Genomic DNA, 24,014 nt, shown 5'->3' on the forward strand with positions numbered 1-24,014 from the left:
ACCCCTACGGCACTACTGGAAGCTACTGGAAGCTCAGTTCTAGCGGCTTATCATTTACCACACCAGGAAGATGACATCCAACCTCGGGATGCGATTGAAATCTCCCATTCTTCGAACAATAACGATCTTCTTTAATCGAGCAAAACCCAGGAGACAATGAAAGAAAAGGGAGGGTCAAGAAAAAACTGAAATAAACCTGCCTGCCGCTAACCTCAACAAGCGCAAACGTGTGTGGAACTTCATTGCCAAACTGTCTTATTCAGATTCTGTAAAGGATTTGGCATTGGCCCAATCTTCCTCCAGTAATGCTTGTATGTCTACTTCAGGAGGACAGTATGTCCCAGGTCACGACATCAAAGAAGAAAGTAATAACTGGACAGAACAAGATCACAACATTTCTGGAAAACAGAGTACCATGTTCATTGGTTTCTTCCCTTAGCTTGGCGGAGCCGCTGGAGGAGGCAGCTTCCACATTGATGGACGAGGACCTTCGGGGGCCTTCCGGACAGGTCACTACCACAGTTCAGTAGATACCACCAGATTCCTTCACCTGTCCCTCGTAACAGGAGTCGGAAACTACCAAACACCCCTGCGCTCAAAAGAGGCAGGATCAACTTCAGGGCACAGGAATGGGCTGGGAGATATTAACGCAGACTAACGACCAAATGTTCATGAACAGAAGTCAGATGATGAAGGGTTTTCAAGCAATACCATCGCTGCGCGCTTTGCGCTCTGCCGGCATAGTTTGGGTTCTCTTTCCCAAACAGGGGGCGCAGAAATCAATATGTCACTTTACATCCAACCTTATAGCTCAAATAGTCTGGTAAGAAAGACATCTGTTGAAAACCCTGGGCTACGAGTTACATGACTTGCATACACCGCAAGCAGCTACAGGCTTTTTGGCCCCTAAAACACTACCATGTAACAGCACCACTGTTTACCTAAATGCCAACAGTCCGGAGGAACAGGAAAGTCATCTCTGGAGGACTGGTCTTGGCTGGAAGTGGCTGTGAAAATATTCACCACAGTCCAGTCGGGCAGGAATGTCCTTTGGGATGGGGAACTAAAGTTGTAACATGGAATGTGTGTGGGTTTATGAACTTCGCTTGGGCCGCTGAAAGCTGTGTGAGAGACGCCCGTATAGTTTTCATCCAGGATTCTATGGCCTCTAGCGTTTCTCAGTTGGAAGGTTTTCATACATACTGCAAAAACGCCAACAGAGGCAGCAGGGGCTGCCCTCGGGGAGGTCTGGCTATAGCAATAGACCTGAAGCTAGCTTCCACTCAGAGGGGACTACTGAATGCAACTAACTGTTGGCCATTAGTGTGACATTTGTGGGCAGGGTTGAAGAGGCTCCGTTTGTGAATATATACTAGAAACCGGCTAAATATACTATGCCAGCATTTCACAGGGTTCTGGATGATGTGTTGGAGGGGTGGCTGGAAGTTAATATGCCACGAACAATCTTGGGTTGTGATTTTAATGCCTGTTGCACAGACCCCCCATATAGCAGGGGCCACAATGAAGTGACCCTCGCCTTCCTCCAAATCAACGATGTCCCCTCTGCTGTATGGGATATCCATTTGCGAAACTGGGGCTTGGAAATAGGTTTGCCTGGGAGATAGGAGCATGGGCAGGAGTTCTACACTTGGAGCAGGGTGTTGAGGCAGTCATGGATTGACCATTTCTATGTTTCCTCTGCCTTGAGCTCCAGGTGTGGGCCTCTGGTGCATGGTCCCTTTCTGGGGAGTTACCACTGTTAAGCGGAAACCTGTGCAGTTCCCTCTGGGACCACTGCAAAAGATTTAGGCCTACAGGTGTTTGGCAGTAAACCCACTTGGTAGCAGCCTGTACCACACAGATTCACTTGGTAGCTGTGGCTGAGCAGTCAGACTTCCCTCAAGAAGAGTTAGGCAGTATGTGGAGTATACAAAATAGGGCAATTTACACAGTAGAACAAGCAGACACGGAACAGAGCTTGGGTGTAAAGATATAGTTATTTATTTATAAAAACACATCTATGAAAAACACACTGGCACTAATACGGCAAACAACTTCAATTACAATTAATATAAGTATCTCACTCCTCTAACAATATTTCGACCAGTCTAGGTTCAAAGGCACCACTTATTTGCAGACAGAGGCGAATGCTTTAACCTAGATGGCACTCTAATATTCGTTAGGACGGGAGAGAAAAGGCAGGGTATGAAACCAACTCGGTACCAACTCTTTTACGAAGCAAATGCAAGGCAAGTAAGGCAGGGTCGACTGTGGATCACAAAGTTCACAGGCCAGGCCCACTCGGAGAGAGGCAAGGCGATATGTCCCAAATAGTACCACAGTCGAAATGTACTTCGAGTCTTTGTAGCAAATTGTCACAGAAAGGTTGGACCAGTTTAGAACAAAAAGTTAAGAAGGTCTGGAGGCGACCCGATGGAGAGGCAAGGATTAAGACTCCTCACGCTAACCGTCACCAGGGAAGCCAGGTGGACACGGTACCTTGTATGTGGAGAGACAGCTCCGGCGGGGGCAGTTGTTCCTGGTGGTGGATGAAAGTCGGGGCTTTGCCAAGAGATGAGATGATCTTGTCGTCGAAGGAAAGTTGAAGATCGTTGCACCACCAGGGAAGAGACCAGCCACGGAGTGCTCTGTCACAAGGCACCACCTTTTGGTCGCGGTATGGGCTAGTGGCTACCCGTTTGCCGGGGTGCTCAGCACGGGCAATTCGACCACTACGCCCTGGAAGCGAAGAAAAAGCAAAGGGACTGGTTGTTCCCACCAGTCAGGGGAAGAAGACTCTCCAGCCGGGAGATCTCCTCTGTCGTTGAGAAGTGGTGAGTCGGTTCAGCAGGGCTCCACCGGAGGTGTTGTCGTTGCAGGTCGGCTCAGCTTTACCCTTGTCGGATTCTTAGGTCCTGTGGCGACTTCTGAAGATCCAGTGCCAAAAGCCCTGCTTTTATGCAGAAAACCCCCATTCATTCAGCCTAGCTGTCAATCAAAACACGCTAAGTGGTGAGCGGGGTGGCTCACCACTTGGGCCAATCACACCAGAGTGCGACTTGAGTTGGCAAGGCAGCTCAGTCCAGGGTGCCTAAACCCCCTCCCACACCCCCTGTGGTACCCAGACAGAATGGCACCACTCTGGAGGGCTTCTGTGTAGAAGCCAGCCAAAAGTGGAATAAAGGGCTCAACCTTTGGTTCGGAATTACAGAGGCAAACACAGACGCCATTTTAAACACAGAGTTCTGGCAGAAAATACCGACCGGTAGATTTATTTAAGACAAATAAACCGGCGGTATGTTAGAGACTAACGGGAAAAAGTATTAGCCTCCAACAATGGGAAGAATCCCATAGAGTTATATTCGGGGTCGAATATAACAAGTAGTTTCCACTGCCACCAGCCAAAACTCGACGAGGGGGGATGGGACAGTGCCCTCTCGAATAACAGACCCAGGGGTAATCGAAGTACCCCTACTAGTACGTCCACAATAGGATGGTTTGTACTAGTTCTGTTAGTAAATTTAGGTCTAGTAAAGCCAATGGTGACTTTAATGCCCTGGGAGACAGTAGTCAGTCCTAGTCTATGGTGGGGATCCTCTAGGACGCCCCACTGTTACGGCACGGAGGGTGCGGTGTAACACACATAGTAAAACACATGAGACCCTATGGAGTAAAAGACCCCATAGCCCATAGAACACATTGACATTCACAGGAATCAACCACATTCATGTCCAAGAGTGGGAGAAAAGAGTCTCACTCTTGGCAGGATGGAAAAAACAAACTCCAGAAATCCAGCAAAGCTGCTGGGGGACTCGCTAGGTTAGGAAATTCAGCCTAAAGAGAGAATTCTCCCTAACAACCACTGTCCGCTGATACTTACTTTGAGTGGGCCTCTGCTGATGTGTACAGTTATCACATTACTTTCTTTTGCTACGCCAGCAAGAGGTGGACTGACAGTTAAATGGAACCCAGTCGCATGCAAACATTTTCTTCAAATCCTGGCTCAGGTGGCAAAGAGGGAGGGTACTAGCACCAAATGTTATTCAGTGTTTTGCTGTTCTGGGAAAGTATACAGGCACCAAGAATCATCTACAACGGTACGATGACAAAATAGTGCAGGCAAGGAAAATGAAAAGGCAATACCGCAGAAAAGTGAGGTTGTTAGCCTTGCCTGCACTACAGTATATCTTTAATTTCCCAGCACAAGCCAATTTTAAAATCATTAAAAAAAAAAAAAAGTAGGCACACATTGACCGAAACCAGGACACTCTACTGGCTCTGGTGGAAAACAATGACGCCAACTTCTGGACCTTAATTAAGGCCCATACGCAGGGTCTTGATTATGGAATGGTCCCTTCTATGGTTGAGCAGACGTGGACTGCCTATTATAGGGAAACATTTGCATTACCTGCGAACAAGGTGGATTGTCGAATTCCTCTCACTTGTACAACGGGTACTTTCCCGTGGGAGGAAGATGACATTCTGTGGGCTATGTAGGGAAGGCATGGTATCACAAGTATGAGACGGACATAATGGATACAATTTGTAAATCTTTATTGAAAAGGTTGGGAGTCAGAGAAACTCCTATTTTGCCCTATAAATAAGATGCGAGTAGTCTCGACCATCAAACGATAAACAAAAAGTTTCTATTGGAGTCTGTCAAACCAATATGGCATATCCTAACAAAAACCTAATGCCTGCCCTATCTCTTGTACAAAAAGTGTAAAAAGGAGAAATGTATGCAAATCTAAAATCTGTGTTCAAAAGAATAAAAATAAAAGGTAGTTGAACCAGCTATCCTCCTCACGTTAAACCTCACGGAGTACGGCTGTCCTTGTAGGCAGGATGACGCATCTCTGGCTCGGTTTCTAATACTCTAAGCAATTCCAAAGCGTGGATTGAGGCCCGCCTGGCCTTCTACATTAATGTCTCTTTCTTGACTATCAAAATTGTATTCCTAAGTAAAGTTCACAAAGGTCCTCCTCTGCCGGGCTCAGACCTCTCACATCACAGTTCAACACAAAATTGCTGGGAGGGAGGCTTCCTTCCCCATGCTTATGGTACTTCGGGTCTCCCTCAATCGGGCTCTGACCCTTTTCGGATGTCGAAGACTTTTCGAATGTGCGTGGCTCTCTTTACAGACCACTCCAGGACCACTTTGACTCAAAGTTCACATTTACTCTCGCTTAATTCACTTTTGCGGTTTGTTCACTTTATAGCTTCAAACAATGTACCTTTTACAGAGACTTTTGAATGGGCTACTTCCTTTTCGCCGGACCAGTCCGTTACTTAGTATTGCTGATCTCACAGCTGCCTTTTACTTCAAAGTTCTTTCACAGGTCTGCGTTTCTTTGCATCTCATCCATACGCGTGCAGCCTTCACTTGTGATATAATATTGTTACTTCATTCGCTTTAACACACACCGGTCTCAGATCGCTTGCCAACTCACCGGCTATTTCCAATTCATGAGTCAAGGTTAGTACCACAGGCATGGCCTCGCCTCCCCAACTCTGCCGTTCACCCAGGGGGGTCGCTGGCGCCTTGAAACACAAAGCAATCTTCACTGGTGGGATCTGCCCTTCTCCTAAAGTCTTTCGCACTCTGTCGCAGGCAACGACCCCCGGTAAGGAACCCTTGAGGTTTTCGGGCTGCTGCTCTCGTCCCTTGGTCTGTTGCTCTGCTCCAGTAGGTGTGCCTTCATCCCGGAAGTTCTGCTTGTATTCGTGTTCCGCCTGGCTCAGAGTGTGTCTTTAGGTGTTGCCTTTTATTCGTGTGAGGAGAGCCAACTGGTATCAGGTGTATGCACTTAGTGTAAAGTGCCTGACTTTGCCTGACACAATTAACGGGAAATGTCCAGTGTCATGTGAGAGGTTAGTCTGGTTACTCTCAGTCACCGCATCGTCGACCCAGTGTTTGTGTAAAGAAAGGGGGATAGGGGGTTGGGACTTCGGGAAAAACTACAAAATAGGATGGGGAAGATGACCAAAACAAAAAAAGGGGGAATACCGCGTCTCACCATCGGCTATCTCACCCCCACTGCCCGAAGACCCCTCACCCAGGTGATCCTGCAGCACTGGTCCACCCCCAGGGTCTGGATCTAAAGACGATGGCCGTGCCCTGGCCACCGGAGAGAGAGAGATCCCCAGGAAGAGACACCGTCTGGTTTCTCACAGCTATAGGGCACGCAAAAGGCATCTAGAGCCCCAGGTCCCTACATTTGTAGGGTTAAGGAATGGCTGCGTTGTGGCCCCCACTTTGTTCAACCTATATATCTCAGACTTTATTTTGAATGGAGTCTGGAGTCACATTCCCAGTGAAAATTGGCAACTTGGTACTAAACTGGCTTGCATTTGCTGATGACATTTTATTCGATAAAACACCAATAGGTCTCTACAGGAAGTTGATTCTTTTCCACCAAAACGCCGTGAATAACAACTTGCCGTGAATAACAACTTGAAGGTAAACGGGAATAAATCCAAGGTCATCATGTTTTCAACTAAATGGCGCTCAGAGGCTTTGTTTGGAAGGTGGGTGAGCAGCCTCTAGAGATAGTTCAAAACATTCTTGAAGGGCGATTGTACTCCATTAGCATAAATGAATAGAGTTTACTCTCAGTTGTGCCGCTACTCCCTTCTTCCTCTGCTTAAGTTCAATTTGCAGAGGGTCGAGACGACTATTTTGTACAGGTTGGCCATAGTACCTTTTGACATGGGGGCCCCCTTGAACATACTACAGGGCCTATGGAAAAGAAACCTTGGGCTTGAACAAACTTGTTACCAAAGGCAGTGATAAGGCACGAATTGGGCCTGGTCTCTTTAGCCCGAAGGGCTCTGTGGAAGAAATTGGCAGATTATGATAAAATACTTAAGCCTCCAAAAAACTCACTTTACAAGAACCTGGGGGAAGCTTACACCTTACAGTCAGCAACTTCAATCAATGATTTCAAGGGAGAAATGTGCAAGATCCTGCACCTTATAGGCTCATCAACAGAAGAGCCAAAGATCACCCTGAACTTAGTGAAAAAGAAGTTGTTCATGGCGGACTGGTGTGAAACTTCCGATTTACTGGCTACGTTCTCCCTTTATAGTGAGTACACAAAATTCTGAAGGAAGAGAGGGGAAACTCTTCAATATGTGTCATTATTTCCTTGTGCCAAAATCCAAAGGGTCTACATCCGCTTCCCCTTAAACCAATGTCCAACTCTTGAGTGGAGGAGCAAATGGGATAACTCCACACTAAACATCGACTGCAGGTTCTGTACGGAGCACTCAATTGAGGAATCTCTGAAACATATGGTTCTGCATCGTGCATCTTTTGGGGATGTGAGGCTGAGTTATCTGGGATTGTTAGAACTCTCAGAGCTGTTCTGGGTCAGACTCATGTGGGAGAAATGGGGTGAAACAGATTGTAGCTCTTTACGCATTTCTGTGTGCTGCCATCAAAAAGCTAGCAGAGTCTTAGTTTACATAGTTTCTCATGGACGATTTGTTCTTAAGGAGGTGGGTTGTGATCTGATAAACTGTGCTGAAAACCATCTTGTACTAATTTAATTGTGATGGGCAGCTTAATGATCAAAAGGTTTCTTTCCTTTTAACTTGGAAGTTTCTTTCAGTGTGATTTTTAATTTTATTATTTTACTGTATTTGTTTGTGAACGGCTTATTTTTATAGACTAAAAAACAACAATAAAAAAAGAATTAATTAATTCCAGTGGTCGCCATGTCAAAACCAGACATGGCTTATATCTAATGTTTACCAGCTTTCACCAGTCTTCTAATTTTGAATCTGGTGTGCTTGCAGTTAGAAAGCGCCCATGAGTCTTAGAATTTTGGGCTCAAGCAGCTGTGTTTAGCAAAGCATACGCGACCTTTGAACCCGTCCTGTTGCCACTACAGGGAAGCTGCTGGAGGATGTCATTAGACAGTGATAGAGGCAAAACAGTGCCCTTGGCAGAAGGCAGTAAAGGGACAAAAAAAGAGTCATACGCAGTGGCATATTTGGTTATGGTTAAAGACTTTTATTTCTCAAAATAGTAAGATGGTTGGGGGAAATCCTACCTAGCCCTACTTCTACAAGGGGTTTCCCTGCCTCAACAAAACGAAGGAACGCCTGTGTTAGGATGTTAAGCAAAACAAAAGCGTCCGCTGTCCTGTGTACAAACCCTAAACTGACCCTTACATTCTAAACTTAATATAATCCGTACAAGGGAATTCACATAAGCTATTACTTGTAGCTTTCTTTCCAAGTTCCAAATGAAAAAGGTTGTAAGGTGTGAAAGGGAAAAGAATAACAACGTTCCAGCAGGAAAGGGGTTTTCCCTTCGCCAGATTTCTTCTGGTAATCAAAAGGTTATTCAATCATAGTTTTGGTGTACTCTCTCAGGTTTTGTATTTTCAAAAAGGGATTACAACACTTCCCTTCTTCCATAATTATTCCTCTTGAAACTCCTGGTATACTACCCTGCCAGGATGTTTATGTCCTTCTTATTGATCCTCCAAAAAGGGGCAGGCTTCCTCCCTTTTATACTTTGCTTCTCACAGTTTTATATCAAGTGTATTCTGCTTTCCACTCCTGGTGTACTCCCCTGTTGCTTTTTCCCCACAGTTCAAGTTTACTTTCTTTCTTACTTCCGGTTTACTTTCCTGCCAGGATATTATTTGTTTTCATAAATGCCAGTTCACTTCTATTCTCACTTCTGATTTACTCTCCTGCCAGGTTAACACTATTTTCATAAATGCAAGTTCGGTCTTTCTTTCACTCCAGTAAGTTTTGAGTCCAGCCTCCCCATTTGCCTGGTTCACCATTATGCCAGGGCTTTTATTCTCTCTGATAATTCTGTCTTTGATCCACAATTTTAGGCTTATCCAATATTGGGTTGCCCTCTTGTCCAAGCTCGTAACACTATTTTCACAGTTTTTAGCCACTGGCCCCTTTTTACCATTCACATTAATTCCTCTCTTCATGTACTGGGTCGCCAACCCTTTCTCAACATTATCTGCAAATATCCCAACTTCTTCAAAGGCTTTGCCTTCCTCGCGTTACCTCTGCAACACAGCATTCATTTGCAGGTGCTCCGGTAGCCATTTCAGCTTCCTAAGGCTTACCGGGCGTCTGTCATCTCTCTCGCATCTCAGTCTCTTTGGTTTCTTCGTTGACACAGTGTGCATTCTGTCAGCCGAGCGGTCCTTGCGTTGCGGCTTTCTGCAGCATACGGCTTCCGCTCCGGTGGGCAACCACGCCATGGGCCTCCTTTGCTTTGCTCCCCCCCCCCCCCCCCCCACGTCTCCCTTGTCAGCCTCAATTGCTCTCTCTTCGCTTCGCTCGCATACAGTGTCCTCTTCAGCGGCAGACCCAGTCATCAACTCACTAGGTTTCTGACTCTCTCCCCTCGCTTCATCAACTGTCGCAGTTTTAAACCTCCCCGTCCTGCAAGATTAGAGCGTTGTGTTGGCTTACTGGTCGTAGCCATCTTACTTGCTCCATCACTCTTCCTGGTCCCAGTACTAATAATGTGTTTGACGGGGAATACCTATGCTTTTCATAGATGCCATATCATAACATAAATACCCTATCATATATCTATATCACAATAGGCCATATGGGTATGTTGTATAGGTGCATGGTTGTCATCGAATACTGTGGTGTCTTGACTAGGACATTTTCGGTCAAGTTTTGTCTTATCCCTCTGGAGCTTGTCTCCTCCCACGTGGTCCTCCCACAGATAGCCACCCCCAGTGTCCAATCCGGTAGCTTCTGCCTTTCCCTGGCCAGGTAAGGCAAGCTTCCCTCCAGAGAATCAGTGACGATAGTGCCAGATTTGTCACAGGGTATTGAGAGTAAGCTTGATTTGTAGACCTCTCTCTCAGAGGCCGAATTACACCATCTTTTTAACACTAAAAACTAAAAAAGAACTCCTGCTATTTCCGCTCCGACAGGTGGTATAGTGTTGAGACTCTCTCTCCGGATAACCTTATGCCCTGTACTACTTCTTGTCACTCACTCTCCTTTGCAAGCACTACCTTCCCAGTATGCCCTTCACTGCTCGTGCACAATTGTGGATCCTTCTTTTATTAGGCTCGCCTCAGCTGCGGCGCTATCAACATAGAAGACAGCTTCCCATATTTTTAGTCTGTTTTCTGTAAATTTGAACAAGCTCAGTTTCTGGAGCGTGACTTGTCGGACAGAGACTTGAACTTTCATTTTGCAGTGTTAAACATGGGCCTCAACGTCCTAGAATGTAAAGCATTGTAAGCATAATAAATCTTGGTACGTTGATGGTAACCCTTATGACATGGGAAATCTATAAGAACGAGCCACAATTGAGAGGTTGTAAAGTGAAGCACAACCTGATGCACCAACCAGTTCAATGTATGTAAAAAAAAAAAACTCAAACAATGTGACAACTAAGCTGGTCATGAATTTTATACATTATAGAAGCCTGTATGGCAATGGCACCTCTTGCATTGGGAAGAAGAAATCACACTGCAAAATAACTTGCAACACTCAGGGCTGCTGAAGCTTACATTCTTTTGAAAATAGTCTCTTCCTTCGTCCCTGTCCACCTTCTGCACCACCTCCTAGGTCATCGTTGTCTTCTTCAAACTATTAGGATGGGCAGAAGCAAAAAATAAAAGAAGTTTGTTTAGTAGATAACAAGAAGCAATGTAAGTAAGCAAACAGGACTGTAAGCACAGGCTCCACTGTGGGCTGCAAAGCTACTATTAATCACCAGAGATCTTACTCCAAGTTATGACAATGGACTGGTGCAGAGTTTGGGGTTATGGTACTAACTGCAGCAGAGCCTGTAAGAAAATAGATCTGCAAAGACATTTGGGCCTCATTACAATTATGGCGGTGCGGGGAAAAATTGGCACTAACGGAATTACTGCCACTTTTCCTGCACCGCCATACTACGAGTATAGCCCTTGAGTTGGGTGGGGGGTAAATCAGCAAAATTAACCAGCGGTTATTCTGTTGAACATGCCCCATAGAGTCCAAAAATGGGGATTAACTGCACCACCGCCACTTGTAATCCACAGTAAATCCACCGGACCAAGTGGCGGCAACGCTAATTCTGTTGGGCGGTATTCTTGATATACCACCGGAATATCACCCAACTCGTAATGATTCCCATGGGGTGCTACATCCCCAGTTATAGCAGGGGCCATGACAAGTAAGCTTTGGTGACGGTGTGGTGCACAGGGGCCATAGCAGTTAAATTCCATCCATTACAGCAGGTCTCCGGGGAAGCCACCTCTGACAATGATGCACAATGTAAGGCAGGGGTTACGTCCCTGGAGTAGCAGGATTATTGGTAATGAAGCTCTAATATTGATGCAACGTTCAGGGAGTGGATCCTGCACTGTTACACCCCCTTTTACAGCAGAGAGCATGGAAAGATGCTTGGATAATGGTGCAGTGGGCGAGACTGGAGCCCGTTTTTCTGTCCACCTCTTTCCCCATGACTTCAGTAGGTGTGCAAGGACAGAGTGGAGCTGTGCCAAACCCTGCCTCACACTAAGGGAATGCAAGTCTCGCGTCAGCTCTACTACATCCATCATTTCAGCAGGGCACTTGGGAAGAAGGTTTGACAAAGATTCATAATGTAGGACAAACTGTAGTGCTATTGCCCCACCGTAATAGGAGAAAGAGCCCCGGAGTATGAAACTCAGATAATATAACGGTGTGCAGGGGCGGGAGCTTTGTGACATGCGTCTTTGTAGCAGGCCTATAGTATTTGTATAATGGTCTGGATTCACCAGTAAGACACAGGGAAACTCCACACATTAAATTTGCTTGCCAGAAACGAAGGCACTTCATATCCAAATATAGCTGCCTTCAGGATAGCACATTTAAATTGGCAGAAATGTGCATGCTTTTTAAAAAATGTACCTTGAAACATACAAGAAATCTTCTGTCAGAAAACGAAATCTGTACAAAAGTTACACAATTAAAGTGTGAATGACACTATAAGGCTCCAACGATTTTGATGCATAAACAATATTCTATCCCTGTATTTAGGTATATTTGATCCTTGCTAGCAAATAGTTAGCACATCATTGCCGGCTTCCGGCAAACCCATTTAGCGCCTCTTTGCCAGTTTATAATAGGACATTATCAAATCACTGTGTATTATGTTATTAATCTTTTTTACCACGCATATCACCACCGTAGTGGTCTTAAAGTTCTGAGCCTTGGAGTGCTCAATTTGTGGGGGTGCTGGTCAGGTCTAAGCCCTGGAATTTTTTTCCTGAGGCCCTGCACTTATTGCTGAGTCCAGATTGATTTTGTTGTGGTGTTTTGGCAACTTTATTATTTTAAGTCAGTCAGTCATAGTAATATAACACCAGTGCAAGGTTCGGAACAGCTGGGAGCTATTTAGCTCCTACCTCTACCTTAGGAGAGCCTGGTTACCTTGAGATCAACAGCACCCAGGAACTACTTTTGGCTCCACAGTCCAAGTGGTGCCTTACAAACATGCATATGTGACATTAACTTTGAGTGTTTGAAAATGTTAGTAAAGAAGAACCAGGACACATCTAGCACACATTTAAACCTAATGGATCATACATAATAGCCAAAACATTACTGTGCAACTCATGTGTTACGATTTGTGGTACGCTGCATACCCGCTACTGTTTATCGAGGCGTAGCTCCTGCCTCCTTGGTGATTGATGCCTGACACCCAGGAGCTGGTTTTAGCTCCTGCTCATTGAACCTTAATTTCGAGCAATGCAGTGTGCACTGGCCAGGGTTCTACATTGGCTAGCTCATTGTTATTCATGAACTTCTAATCAAACACATTTATCACAAGTATCAAGCAGGTTAAATTAAGTCAAGCGAAAATATACACACTCCCTATATGAATTGTAGACCAAGTGAACCAGAGTGAAAACTGAGCAAAACAGCACAGTGAAAACTACACACAAGGGATCCTCTAACAATTTCTCACAAGGGAGGGAAAACAAAGGTTATTCAGAAATAGGTTCTTATACACCCTAGCAACACTTCCCATCAGTTGTGAACCAGTTCAGCAAAACAGTGCATCAGTGTAGGCAATACTTAAAATGAAAACTGAGCAAAATGGCATTTCACAATGATTATGCAGAGGGAAGAAAGAGTAGTTATAAGAAAGGGGTGCACCACACAGTTCGAATGGAGAATCAATCTTGAGAAGGAAGGTCTAACAATGTGACCAGAGTCAATAGGCCTGTGCCAGAGTTAGTGGTACAGGGCAAGGGCCCAGGAGAAAAATGTTCCTGTAGCTGCAGTCAAGTCTTTGGTTAACGATATTTGAAGAGGTGGTTGCAAAAGTTTGAAAAGACAATGTTAAGAGAGAGGGGCGGCCAACCCAATAGGTAGGTAAAGGATATAAAACACCTTTAGCACTACCGCGAAGAAAGGGGGGCCTGGCGGAACAATGTACCTTAAAACTGAGATTTGGCTACTGCGGTGGTGGTTGTTCCTTGTAGTTCCTGCAGTTCGGGTGATCTGGCAGAGGAAGAGAGGCTCTCGTCGTGGATGAAGGTTCGAGTTATTGCACTACCCAGGGATGAAACCAGCCATGGTGCTGCCCGACGAATAAAAGGTATGCTCCTTTAAATCACGGTCCGGGTGGACTGGTGCCTGGCTATCCGGCCTCCGAGTACTGGGTACAGGGGATTCGACCAAGGCAGGTCCGGGGAGGCGATTGGCAAACTGGATGGCCCCACCAGCTCAAGGGAAGAAGGCTCTCGCAGGTGAAGACCTTCTCTCGTCGTGTGGAGAAAAAGGGTGAGACGCTGCAGCAGGACTTCAACGGTGGTTTAGTCGTTGCAGATGTCTTTGGCTTCCTCTCCTCTTCGGCTTCTTAGTGCCAGTGCGACGTCTTGCTCTTCCAGTCCTCAGGACCCTGCTTTTATGCAAAAGGATCCCCATTCATACAGCCTAGCTGTCACTCACACAGTGGAGTGGTCATTTTGGCAGGAGACCCTCCAGCCCATCAGGATAAAGTGTGACATGGGTTGCTGAGGCAACCCTGTCCAGGGGTACTACTCCCCCTCCCACACAATGGACCCACCCCAGACTCAGTGGCGCCGGAAGGAGGGCTTCTGGGCAGAAGCCCGCCAAACGGACGAACAAAGGATCCCCGACCTGGGTTAGGATTGTAGAGAAAAACACAAGAAAGAAGTTATATTAATGTTCTGGCAAATAAAACCTACCGGTGCAAAGTTAATATTAAAATGCACCGGCAGTATGTTAGAGGCTGTCAGAAAATGTGGTACCCTCAAACAATGGGGAAATCCCATAGAGAAATATTTGCGGTCGAATATTTATGGTAGTAACCACTGCCACCAGCCAGAAACTTTTGAGAGAGGTACTGTAGGGTACACTCTCGAAAATGAATATAGGGGAAAAACTATTAACCCCTTCCAACACCTCCATAGTAAGATGGGTTGTACTGGTTTAGTTCATAGGATTTGACTAGCAAAGTAAATGGAGACTTTACATACACTGGGAGACAGTAGTCAGCCCCAGGGTATGGAGTCTATGTTTGGGGGTCGCTACGACACCCCTGTGTCACTGCACTGAGGGTGCTGTTTAACACATGCGAATAATGATGGTTCCTATGGGGTTGAGAAAGATCCCATAGGCATTAAACCCAAAAATAGCCTACAACACACATAGCAAAAACACACATAACAAAAATGCTTAAGAGTGGGGAAAAAGAGTCTCACTCTTAGCAGGTAAAAAGAAACAAACCCTTCAATCCAGCAAAGCTGCTAGGGGACTCTTTAGGTAAGGGAAATTAACCATAAAATGAGAATTCCCCTAACAGTGTGTCTGAGTGGGGTGTGTGTGTCTGAGTGGGGTGTGTGTGTCTGAGTGGGGGGTGTGCGTGTGTCTGAGTGAGGTGTGTCTGAGTGGGGGGGTGTGCGTGCGTGTGTGTGTGCGTGCGTGCTTGTGTGTGTGTGTTTTCTGTCATTGGCTAGTGGGAGTTTCAGCTCTTAGAAGACTTTTATGATAAAAAGAGGACCCCTGCACTCACTCTAGAGAACTCCTGGAAGAAACCAAAGGAGCCAAGAATCCTGTCCAGCTACAAGACCTGTAAGGAGACCTGGCCACTAACTTCTGCTGCTGTCCTGGTAGAGCCCTCCCTTGTGGAAGAGATCCAGCAGACCTGCGAAGGAGCTGCGACCCTTGGCGTGGAGGGAACATCCATTCTCGAGGTCAGCTCAGAGTCCTACGAAGAAGAACCTTCACAAGTACCCCTGGACAGCCCAGTGGCTGACCAGCTCGGAGTTGGGCTACCGTGCTGCAGATGTCGCTGTTCCGAGTGGAAGCCTGGAACTTGGGGGATCTTCAGCTTGTGCCATAAGACTTACCGTGGGGAAATGTTGAGGTCCTAGCATCAAGGGGACCCGAGATAGGAGGTGGTCTAGCCACAGCAAGTGAAACCCTTTGCGTTGCTGTGCATCAGTGGCTGTCATCCAAAACTGCTTTCCTGCATCCAGTCCTTGATTTTGAAGAATTTATAACGCGCACCGGACAGAATGAACCGTATTCGGGCGCAGATGACAACTAAGATCAGTATTAAACAGCAGAAAGGGCAAACTAACAATAGAGTTCTAATTCAGTCATTTTCCTCCTTTATTTAAACAGGAAAGTTTTCAATTTCTGCCTAAAAATGTCCAACGTTTCACACGTTCTGATTTCCAATGGGAGTTCATTCCAGACTTTGGGGCTAAAGGCTCCAAAACTTCTATCTCCTCTTGATACATATTTAGTCCGTGGACTACAAATCAGGAATGTATCCTCTGAACGCAAGTTCCTTTTGGGATGATATGGTGTAATCTTATCAGCCAAATAGGCGGGTGCCAGCCCCTTCAAGCATTTAAAGACTAGGCATGCCATCTTAAACTTAATTCTATCCTACACCCTTAACTAGTGGATGGATCTCTGCATTGATGAGACATGATCCCGTTTTCTAAGGTTCCCGATTACTCTAATTGCTGCATTGTGCACTCTCTGAAGTCTGTCCATTTATTTTTTTGGGGATTCCCGCTAACAAGCTGTTGCAGTAGTCCAAGTGGTGTTTAGTCATTGCCCCCACCACAGCCGCCCTGTCTTCCAGTGGAATATAGGGTAATATACTCCGTAGTGAGCGCAATGCAAAATGTACTGTTTTTACCTTTGCTCCCATCAGACTCTCACTCCCCAAATTCTCCTGCCACCAGCAGCCTAGGTTTTTAACTTTGTTGGCGTACTGCAATTGTTCACCTAGAATCGGTGGTGGGGGATTTTGTCTATCCTGTGACATTTTACTCTTTGGGCCGAACAGTGTAATTTCTGTCTTTGCTGCATTTAACTGTAGCTGTCATCCACTCCTTAAGTTCTTCCATGCATCGATTTATTTTTTCAAAGGCATCCTGACTATGCTGGAGTTCCATATATAGCTGTATCATCTGCATATGAATGAAACAGCAAACCATACTTTTTAAATATTCAGAAAACTGGGTGGAAATACAGATTGAAAATGAGGGGGGGGGGAAATAGGGAAGAACCCTGAAGGACCCCACATCCCAGCTCCACCATCTGAGAAATAAATCCATCCAGTACAACCCTTTGTGATCTATCTTTTGAGAAATGATTCAAACCATATCACCACTTCCTTAGATGCTTTTCCCACTTGCCAATCTGTTGTGCCATTATCTGGTGGTTCACAGTATCAAAGGCCGAAGACAGGTCCAGCATGAGCAATACTGTTGATTTTCCCTCATCCACAGCCTTGAGCAAGTCATCATGTACGGCTAGAAGAGCTGACTCTGTGCCGTGCTTCGGACGAAATCTTGACTGAAGATTGTCCAACAAGTCTTCCTTATCTACAAATGTTTGGAATTGGGAACAAGCCACTTTTTACAACATTTTTGTTGGCCACGTCAGGTTTGCCACTGGCCGAAATGTATATGGAGGGTGGGTTAAAAAGGATTGGGTAGAGTTTAAAATTAGAGGCAAATGGGGGGCTTGGGGGAGGGACCCCACCAAATAAAAATATAGTAATAATTCTGTATTTTTTCATTAAAAAAGTATCTGTAAAAAAGCATTCTCTGTAATTTCCTTTGTTAACATTGAATAGATCCGGCGGGAATTTGTCCACCCCAATGTTTAACAGGCGTGCTAGAAAATATTTGGGCCCTGGCACCTATTTTCTTACAAATTAAGCACTGTAGCCTTGTCCGTGTAGAAGAGAAATGTGACCCGCCCGTCCAGGTTAGAAGGTAAACCATGTACTGTTACTGTGGGGTGAAAAGAAACACGAACAAGGAGAGTGGGAAAAGTCTGGCGAGTCTGTCCGAAAACACAAACCCCAGCATCACCTGCCCACCACCCAGCAAACTGTCACAAATTGAACCCAGATACCGCCAGCCCACCATGCCGCAACATTAACCAAGAGAACAGTCAGATAGGGTTTGAATGAAAGACACCGGCCGGGGCGGTGGGACAAAGAAAATATCAATCCACACAGGACGACAAAGGCCCTAAACAAACTTACTTAAAAACCTGGGGTCACTGGAAATGCACTGGAAGGAGCAGACACCGTCTGGGAGAAGCAACAAGCATCATGAGGTGGGTGGAGCGCCACGCGACCTGGATGGTGCGAGGGAGGCATGGTTTCACACGTAGACACTGACACAAGAGCTGCACGTTTCAAACCCTTTACTGATGGTTTAAAAGGGGTTGGAAAACTCCCATCTTCCCCTATAACTAAGATGGTAGTATTTGCGACCATCAAACAAAAAGAAAACAGTCCTAGTCAGTACTTATTCAAAATAAAATTGCCTATACTAATACACCTAATTACTGCCCTCTTTCCAATACAATAAATGTGTAAACGTCATGTATAATACAAAAAGGAAAATCAGTATTCAAAAGAAACGTCAGCATGGCTGAGTAAACTCCCTTATGTTGTAAAGCCTTCATGCTAGTCATCCAGAGTGCACTTTTGAATCACAGACCAGCTGTGGTCTAGGTTTGGTTCCAGGTAGGCATTATTCACATATGTACAATCTGTACAAATACTCCAGTTACTCTTATCAGTACCTACAGCACGCGTAGACATGGACAGGAACATGGGAAGGTATAACATTAACTTATAAAGGAGCTGACCCACCGGCCATCCATTCAACCCAGCCCAGACCCCCAACTGACACTCACAGAACATTCTCACACAGATCCACCCAACATTCTCCTGAGCTGCATTCTACATCCATGCACCAACATTCAACAGCAAGCACCCAGGCCAGTGACAAGACACGACTTCACTACACTACACTACACTACAACACCTTACCCATGTTTTGGAGCATGGGAAAGGCTGCACTCTTGGACCTTGCGACACACTCTGGCTTCGGACACAAGGATGCAGTTTGTTTCGTGGACCAGGGCCCACTTGGCCTTCCACGAAAAGTCACTAGTTTATCCACTGGACCTCTCGGCTTTCTCTCAATCCAGCCCACGTCACATTTTAGTTTAACAAAAGTTTGTTTCCGTCTGGTTACCACAATTCAGTACATGTTCCCGTCCTTCAGGCTCAAACCTTTCGATCACAATTTGTTGGTCTCCCTTCCACAAGCTACAATCGCACTTTCATAGGCTTCCCTCCGTCGGGCTTGAGCCTCCTTTCACCCTCCTTCCGCTGTCAAAGACTTTCGAAATTTCAAGGCTTTTGCTCTTACCTCGGCATGACCACTTCGACCTTAAAACATCACTTTTGCTCTCCTACACCAAGGTCTCTTGGTAAATGTAGTTTCGAGCACAAAACTTAAGTTCAAAGTGAGATTTTCCTCTGCTAGGATCAAACCTAACAGTTCAAAGATATCTCTCACATCCAGGTTTCCCCTTTATCGGGATCAAACCTAACAACAGTAAAATGTTGCACCTCAGTTTCTTTCTCATCCTGCTGCTTCTACAGCATCCAACCTGATCTTATTAGTGGGACATGTTCAAAGTATTGCATGGGTGGTACTCCTTTCAGCCTCAGACCTGCTCTTCCTCGCTTCAGTGATTGTGTAGGGTAGGGGGGGGGATTTGGGAAGTTGGAATATCCTATAAAATAGGATGTGACAGGGGTATTTGTAAAGGGGGGGGGAAATACCATGTCTCGCCATCAGTTGTTCCTCCCCCACTCCCCGAGGACCCCGCAACCAGATGAACCTCCCGCACTTGTCCATTCCCAGGGTCTGGATCCAAAGGCAATGGCCGTGCCCTGGCCACCTGAATAAGGGATCCCCGGGGTTTAGGCAGATAAACACCCTCTGGTTTTCCTCAAGGGAGAGGAGTAAAGAAGCCCTGGACTCCTGAAGGGGCAGAGCCACCAACTGAAGGGGCAGAGCCACCACCTGTCTCCCACCCCAACCCCCTTCAGAAACAGAAGGGGGCTGGAGTGGGAAAAGGGTCGAACAGTGGAGGACTGCCAATGGCAAGGGGAGTGGGTGAGGAGGCTGCCTGGGGGGAAACAGTATAATTGGAGAAGGCCTGTAAGGGAGGCATGGTATCACAAGTAGGACACTGACACACAACGTACAATTTGTAAAACCTTCAGATTTGGAAAAACTCCTACTTTGCAATATAGCTCAGATGGGAGTAGTCTCTACCATCAAATAATAAATAAAACATTCCTAGTTGAGTCCGTCAAATCAAAATTGCCTACACTAACAAAACCTAATGTCTGTCCTATCTCTTGTACAAAAGGTATGTAAAGGAGAATATGTATGCAAAGGAAACTCAATATTAGAATATAAAGAATAAATGTGGCCGAGTCAGCTCTCCTTCCCACGTTAGACCACACAGAGTAAGGGGGTCCCTGTAGACAGGATGACGCACTCTGGCTCATGATTTCAAAACAAAGGCAGTTCAAAACATGTAACGAGGCCCGCCTGGGTCATCCACGTTAAAGTCTCTCTTTCCAGCTTTCAAAACACAGTTCAACAAAATGTTCACATGGTCTCCCTCGATCGGGCTCATACCTCTCAAACACAGCACTTGCAAGGGTTCCCTTCCCCCCCCAAGCTTTTTATTTTTGTTAAACTATATTTATTAATTTTCATATTCAATACCGTGAAATGTCCACTGCCTCCCCATTAAGCTCCCTCCCCCCCCCCAACTCGAGCCTACTTCACTTCACCATCCGCCGGTGTTTCCTCTAGGGGTACCTCCCACTCTGTATTCTCAGAGGAATCATGTTTGCTTAGGCAGGCCTGGGTGGACCCAGACAGTGTTGCCACTAAGTGTCTCCAGGCCATCAGAGATTCCGCTTCCTCACCCCCCCCCTATTGGCCACCTCATTCCATACCGCCGTTTCCGCTTCTGCCGATTTCTGGAGATTGTGCCACCAAACCTCTACCTTTGGTCTATTGTTTGCTTTCCAACCCATGGCTATTCTGCGTTTGGCAAGTATATAGGCAAGTCCTTGGGTTTACTCACGCGTTTCAGTTTGCGCGGTCTACAAAACCCTTCTACCATGCATGCCCACACAGATTCCACATCCAGCGTGATCTCTTTATCGGTTAAGCAGTGGGCTACTTCTCCCCAGAAATGTCCAATTTCCGGGCATGCCCAGAACATGTGCATCATCCCTGCGTTCACTTCCCCACATTTGGGACATGTTTGTATTCCGGTGTTCTTGAATCGAGCGATCCTTTTTGGGGGGTGGTCATGTACACTCTGTGTGTAACATATAGCTAGATCTGTTGCAGCCTCGCATTCCTGGACACTTTTTTTGTGGTATCTCTGAACCCTCACTCACAACCAGTCGTTCATGGGTTCCCTGGCTTCCTCTTCCCAGTCCCGTCTTACCTGGGTCACCTCCTTTCCCACCCTGGACATTAGCAGTTCATAGATCCGGGAGACCTCGTGCCCACCCTCTGAGATATCATAAATCATTTTCCTTGGCCGTGTCGGGTTGGTCTTCCAGCGCTATTTTGGACCATGTCTCTTTCACCCGCCGTACCAGTCTGGTGTAAGTAATATACTGCCCTGTGTGTAGACCCGTTTCTTCCACCATTACGTTAAATTCCATTACCTTCCCATCTTGCCATACATCTCCCAGCATTGCAATGCCCACCGGTTCCCAGTGCTTACGAATTGTCTTCCTCAGTTGCTCGTTGTCATGCACTCTGTCCCTCAGTCTACTGTTGTCCCTGATCACGTGACATGGAAGACCCGCTCACGTGACGTAGTCCCCATGGCGACACGTTAAAACCCCTGGTCCCGCGCTCTCCAGTGCTTCACAGCTGTTCCTGTTAGCACTGCTTGGCGTACTTCTCGAACCTCGACTACTGGCTTCTTCGACCACGGACTACGGGCTTCCTTTTGCCTTACCCTTTGGATTATTGCCTCTTGAACTGATCTCCTGTTGCCTCGACCTCTGGATTTTGAAACTTGGATTACTTTTGCTCCTCGGATTTGTTGTGGTCTTCTGTCTTTCCCGGATTAACCCGATTTCAGATCTGTGTCACGGACTTCTACTGGCTCCTCCCTTTTACCACAACGCCTCAAGGTACTCCTTCCTCCTATTCCCGATTGCAACTTCAGGCATCTACTACCAATAACGCCTACCACAGTACTTGCCCCTGCGAGCCCTTGGTTTTGTCAAAGTTGCACCCTTCCCACAATTAGGTAAGCTATTTCATATTGGCCTGTATTCAATTGTCCCTATTGATATTCCCTTTCATTGGTGTTCTGTGTTAACTGCTTGTTTGCCTTGCAGCGGCCTGGGGTTTCTGGCGTTCCGGGGTTGCCGCCGTTCCAGTACCCATCACCTGTGGCCTCAAAGATTGCACAGGGAGTTGTTTGATACCTTCCTGTATGGTACTTGGGGAGGGAGGTCTTTATAATCTACACGACTATCAAGTCTCGACACTCGTCCTCTCCGGTCAATGGCACTAGCGGCACTTGCGGAGAGCACGGGTCGGGTTCTCCATGACCTGGCATGCCTTACACCACATCTTCCATCCCAGTTCTAACATCCTCGTACAGCCTTTTAGTTCTGGTTTTGACAGCCATATCCATTCTTTCAAAAAGAACGGGACACATTCAGACCCCAACAATCTGGACTCTGATGTTGAGTCTTCCGTTAACCACAGCCACATATTGTAGTTGACTGGCCAAATAATAGACCTCAAAGTTGGGCAATTGTATGGCCCCTTTATCATACATGTTCTGCAGTTTCCACAAGGCTATTATATTCCTGGTGTTGTGCCATATGAACCTTCTACATATGCTTTGAAGTTTAACGAATAATCTCTTGGGTATCAAATGGTATATTCCCAAAAAGGTTTAACAACCTCGGCAATACCACCATCTTCAACAATGCCACCCTCCCTACCATGGTCAAAGGGAGCTTAGCCCAGAATCTCATACTATTCTCTATGCTTGCCACTGCCTTCTCTGTGTTATGTTTGTATTCATCCTCTACCGTGCGTGTGATAACAAATATCAATCCCCAGGTATCTAAAGGTTCTAGTCTCCCAATGCATTTATAATACTGGTAGGTTTTCTCGCGGAATCCCCTTATATCTCCCCAGGGGGAATTATGCATGATTTCTTAGGATTGACAGTAATGCCAGAGAGCTGCACAAATCGCTCCATAACTTCTAGGATATATTGCAGGTTTTCCTCAGGATACTTCAAGTATAACAGCATATCATCAGCATACATTGATATTAAATGTGCCCTCCTTTCGTGTAGATCCCCACCTCATATTGTTGCCTCAGATATATTGCTAAGGGTTCCAGTGCTCCCTTCCCCAAGCTTAATTCACATCTTCTGACCTTTTCCTGATGTTGAAGACTTTCGAATGTGCGTGGCTTTTACTATAGACCTCTGCAGGACCATTTCGACTTTCCATTCAACTCACACTTTTGTGTTATTTGCCCAAGTGTCTCTTGGTCTGGGTAGTTGGATGTCTTAAGCACAAAAGTACAACATTCACCTTTTTACTTCTTCCCCCTTTCCCCTGGGTTAATTTTGATCACTTTGCTTCTTATAGTTCATGCACTTTATCACTTCATGACAAAAACATTTCACCTTTCCCAGAGATTTTCGAAAGGCTACTTCCTTTCGCTGGACCACGCCGCTACTCAGTATCGCTGGTTTCACAGCTATCAGTAATTCAAAGTTCACCACAGGTCTGCCTTCCTTCGGGTCTAATCCACAAACGTGCAGCCTTCAATTGTGCGATATGCTGTTGCAACTTCAATCTTTGCTTAACATGCACCAGTCTTCAATGTCGCTCACTAACTCACTAGCTGTGTGCATTCCTTCCTTGTCATTGCAGCTTTAATTCACGAGTCAAGTTTAATACCACAGGCTAGGCCTCGCATCCCCAACACTGCCGTTCACCAGGGAGGGTCGATGGCATCCTTGAAACACAATACAACCTTCTTGTCTGGGATTTGGCCTTCTCCACATGTCTTTCACAGCCTTTTGGAGGCAACAACCATCTGCAGGGAACTCCTAGGGTTCTCTACCCTTTGCTCTCGTCCCTCTGTCCGTCGTTCTGCTCCAGTAGGTTTGCCTTTGCCCAAGAAGTTCAGCTCTTGCGTGTGACACACTTTGCTCGGAGTGTGTCTCTATGTTCTGCCTTTTATCCGTGTGGGGAGAGCGAATTGGTATCAGATATATGTACTTAAGTCGAGTGCCTGACTTTGCCTGACCCGATTAGAGGGACATGTCCAATGAGATGCGTTAGCCTCTTTACTCTCAGTCGCCCTCTTCCTCGGCCCAGTGTTTGTGTGAAAAGGGGGAGGGGAGGCATTGGGACATTGGAGAATCCTATAAAATAGGATGGGTCATGTGTACGAGAAAGGGGGGAATGCTGTGTCTCACCATGGGTCGCCCCACCCCCACTCCCTGTAGGTGATCCTCCCGCACTGGTCCACCCACGGGGTCTGGATCCAAAGGTGATGGCCGTGCTCCGGCCACCTGAGAGAGATCCCCGGGGACTAGCAGGTGAGACTCCCTCTAGTTTCTCA

At 46.2% G+C, this 24,014-nt stretch overlaps 1 protein-coding gene across 1 annotated transcript in view; it reads right to left on the reverse strand.

Moving 5' to 3' along the window:
• TAF13 (TATA-box binding protein associated factor 13) overlaps window positions 1-24,014 on the reverse strand; it is a 79,669-nt gene that overhangs the window by 42,947 nt on the left and 12,708 nt on the right. Inside the window, exon 2 of the mRNA XM_069635819.1 lies at window positions 10,524-10,602. Coding sequence (XP_069491920.1) covers window positions 10,524-10,602 — 79 coding nt within the window. The remainder of the gene's footprint in view (window positions 1-10,523; window positions 10,603-24,014) is intronic.

The sequence above is a fragment of the Ambystoma mexicanum genome, chromosome 7p, assembly GCF_040938575.1.
Source record: "Ambystoma mexicanum isolate Mex_15411 chromosome 7p, UKY_AmexF1_1, whole genome shotgun sequence".
Classification (NCBI taxonomy): Eukaryota; Metazoa; Chordata; class Amphibia; order Caudata; family Ambystomatidae; genus Ambystoma; species Ambystoma mexicanum.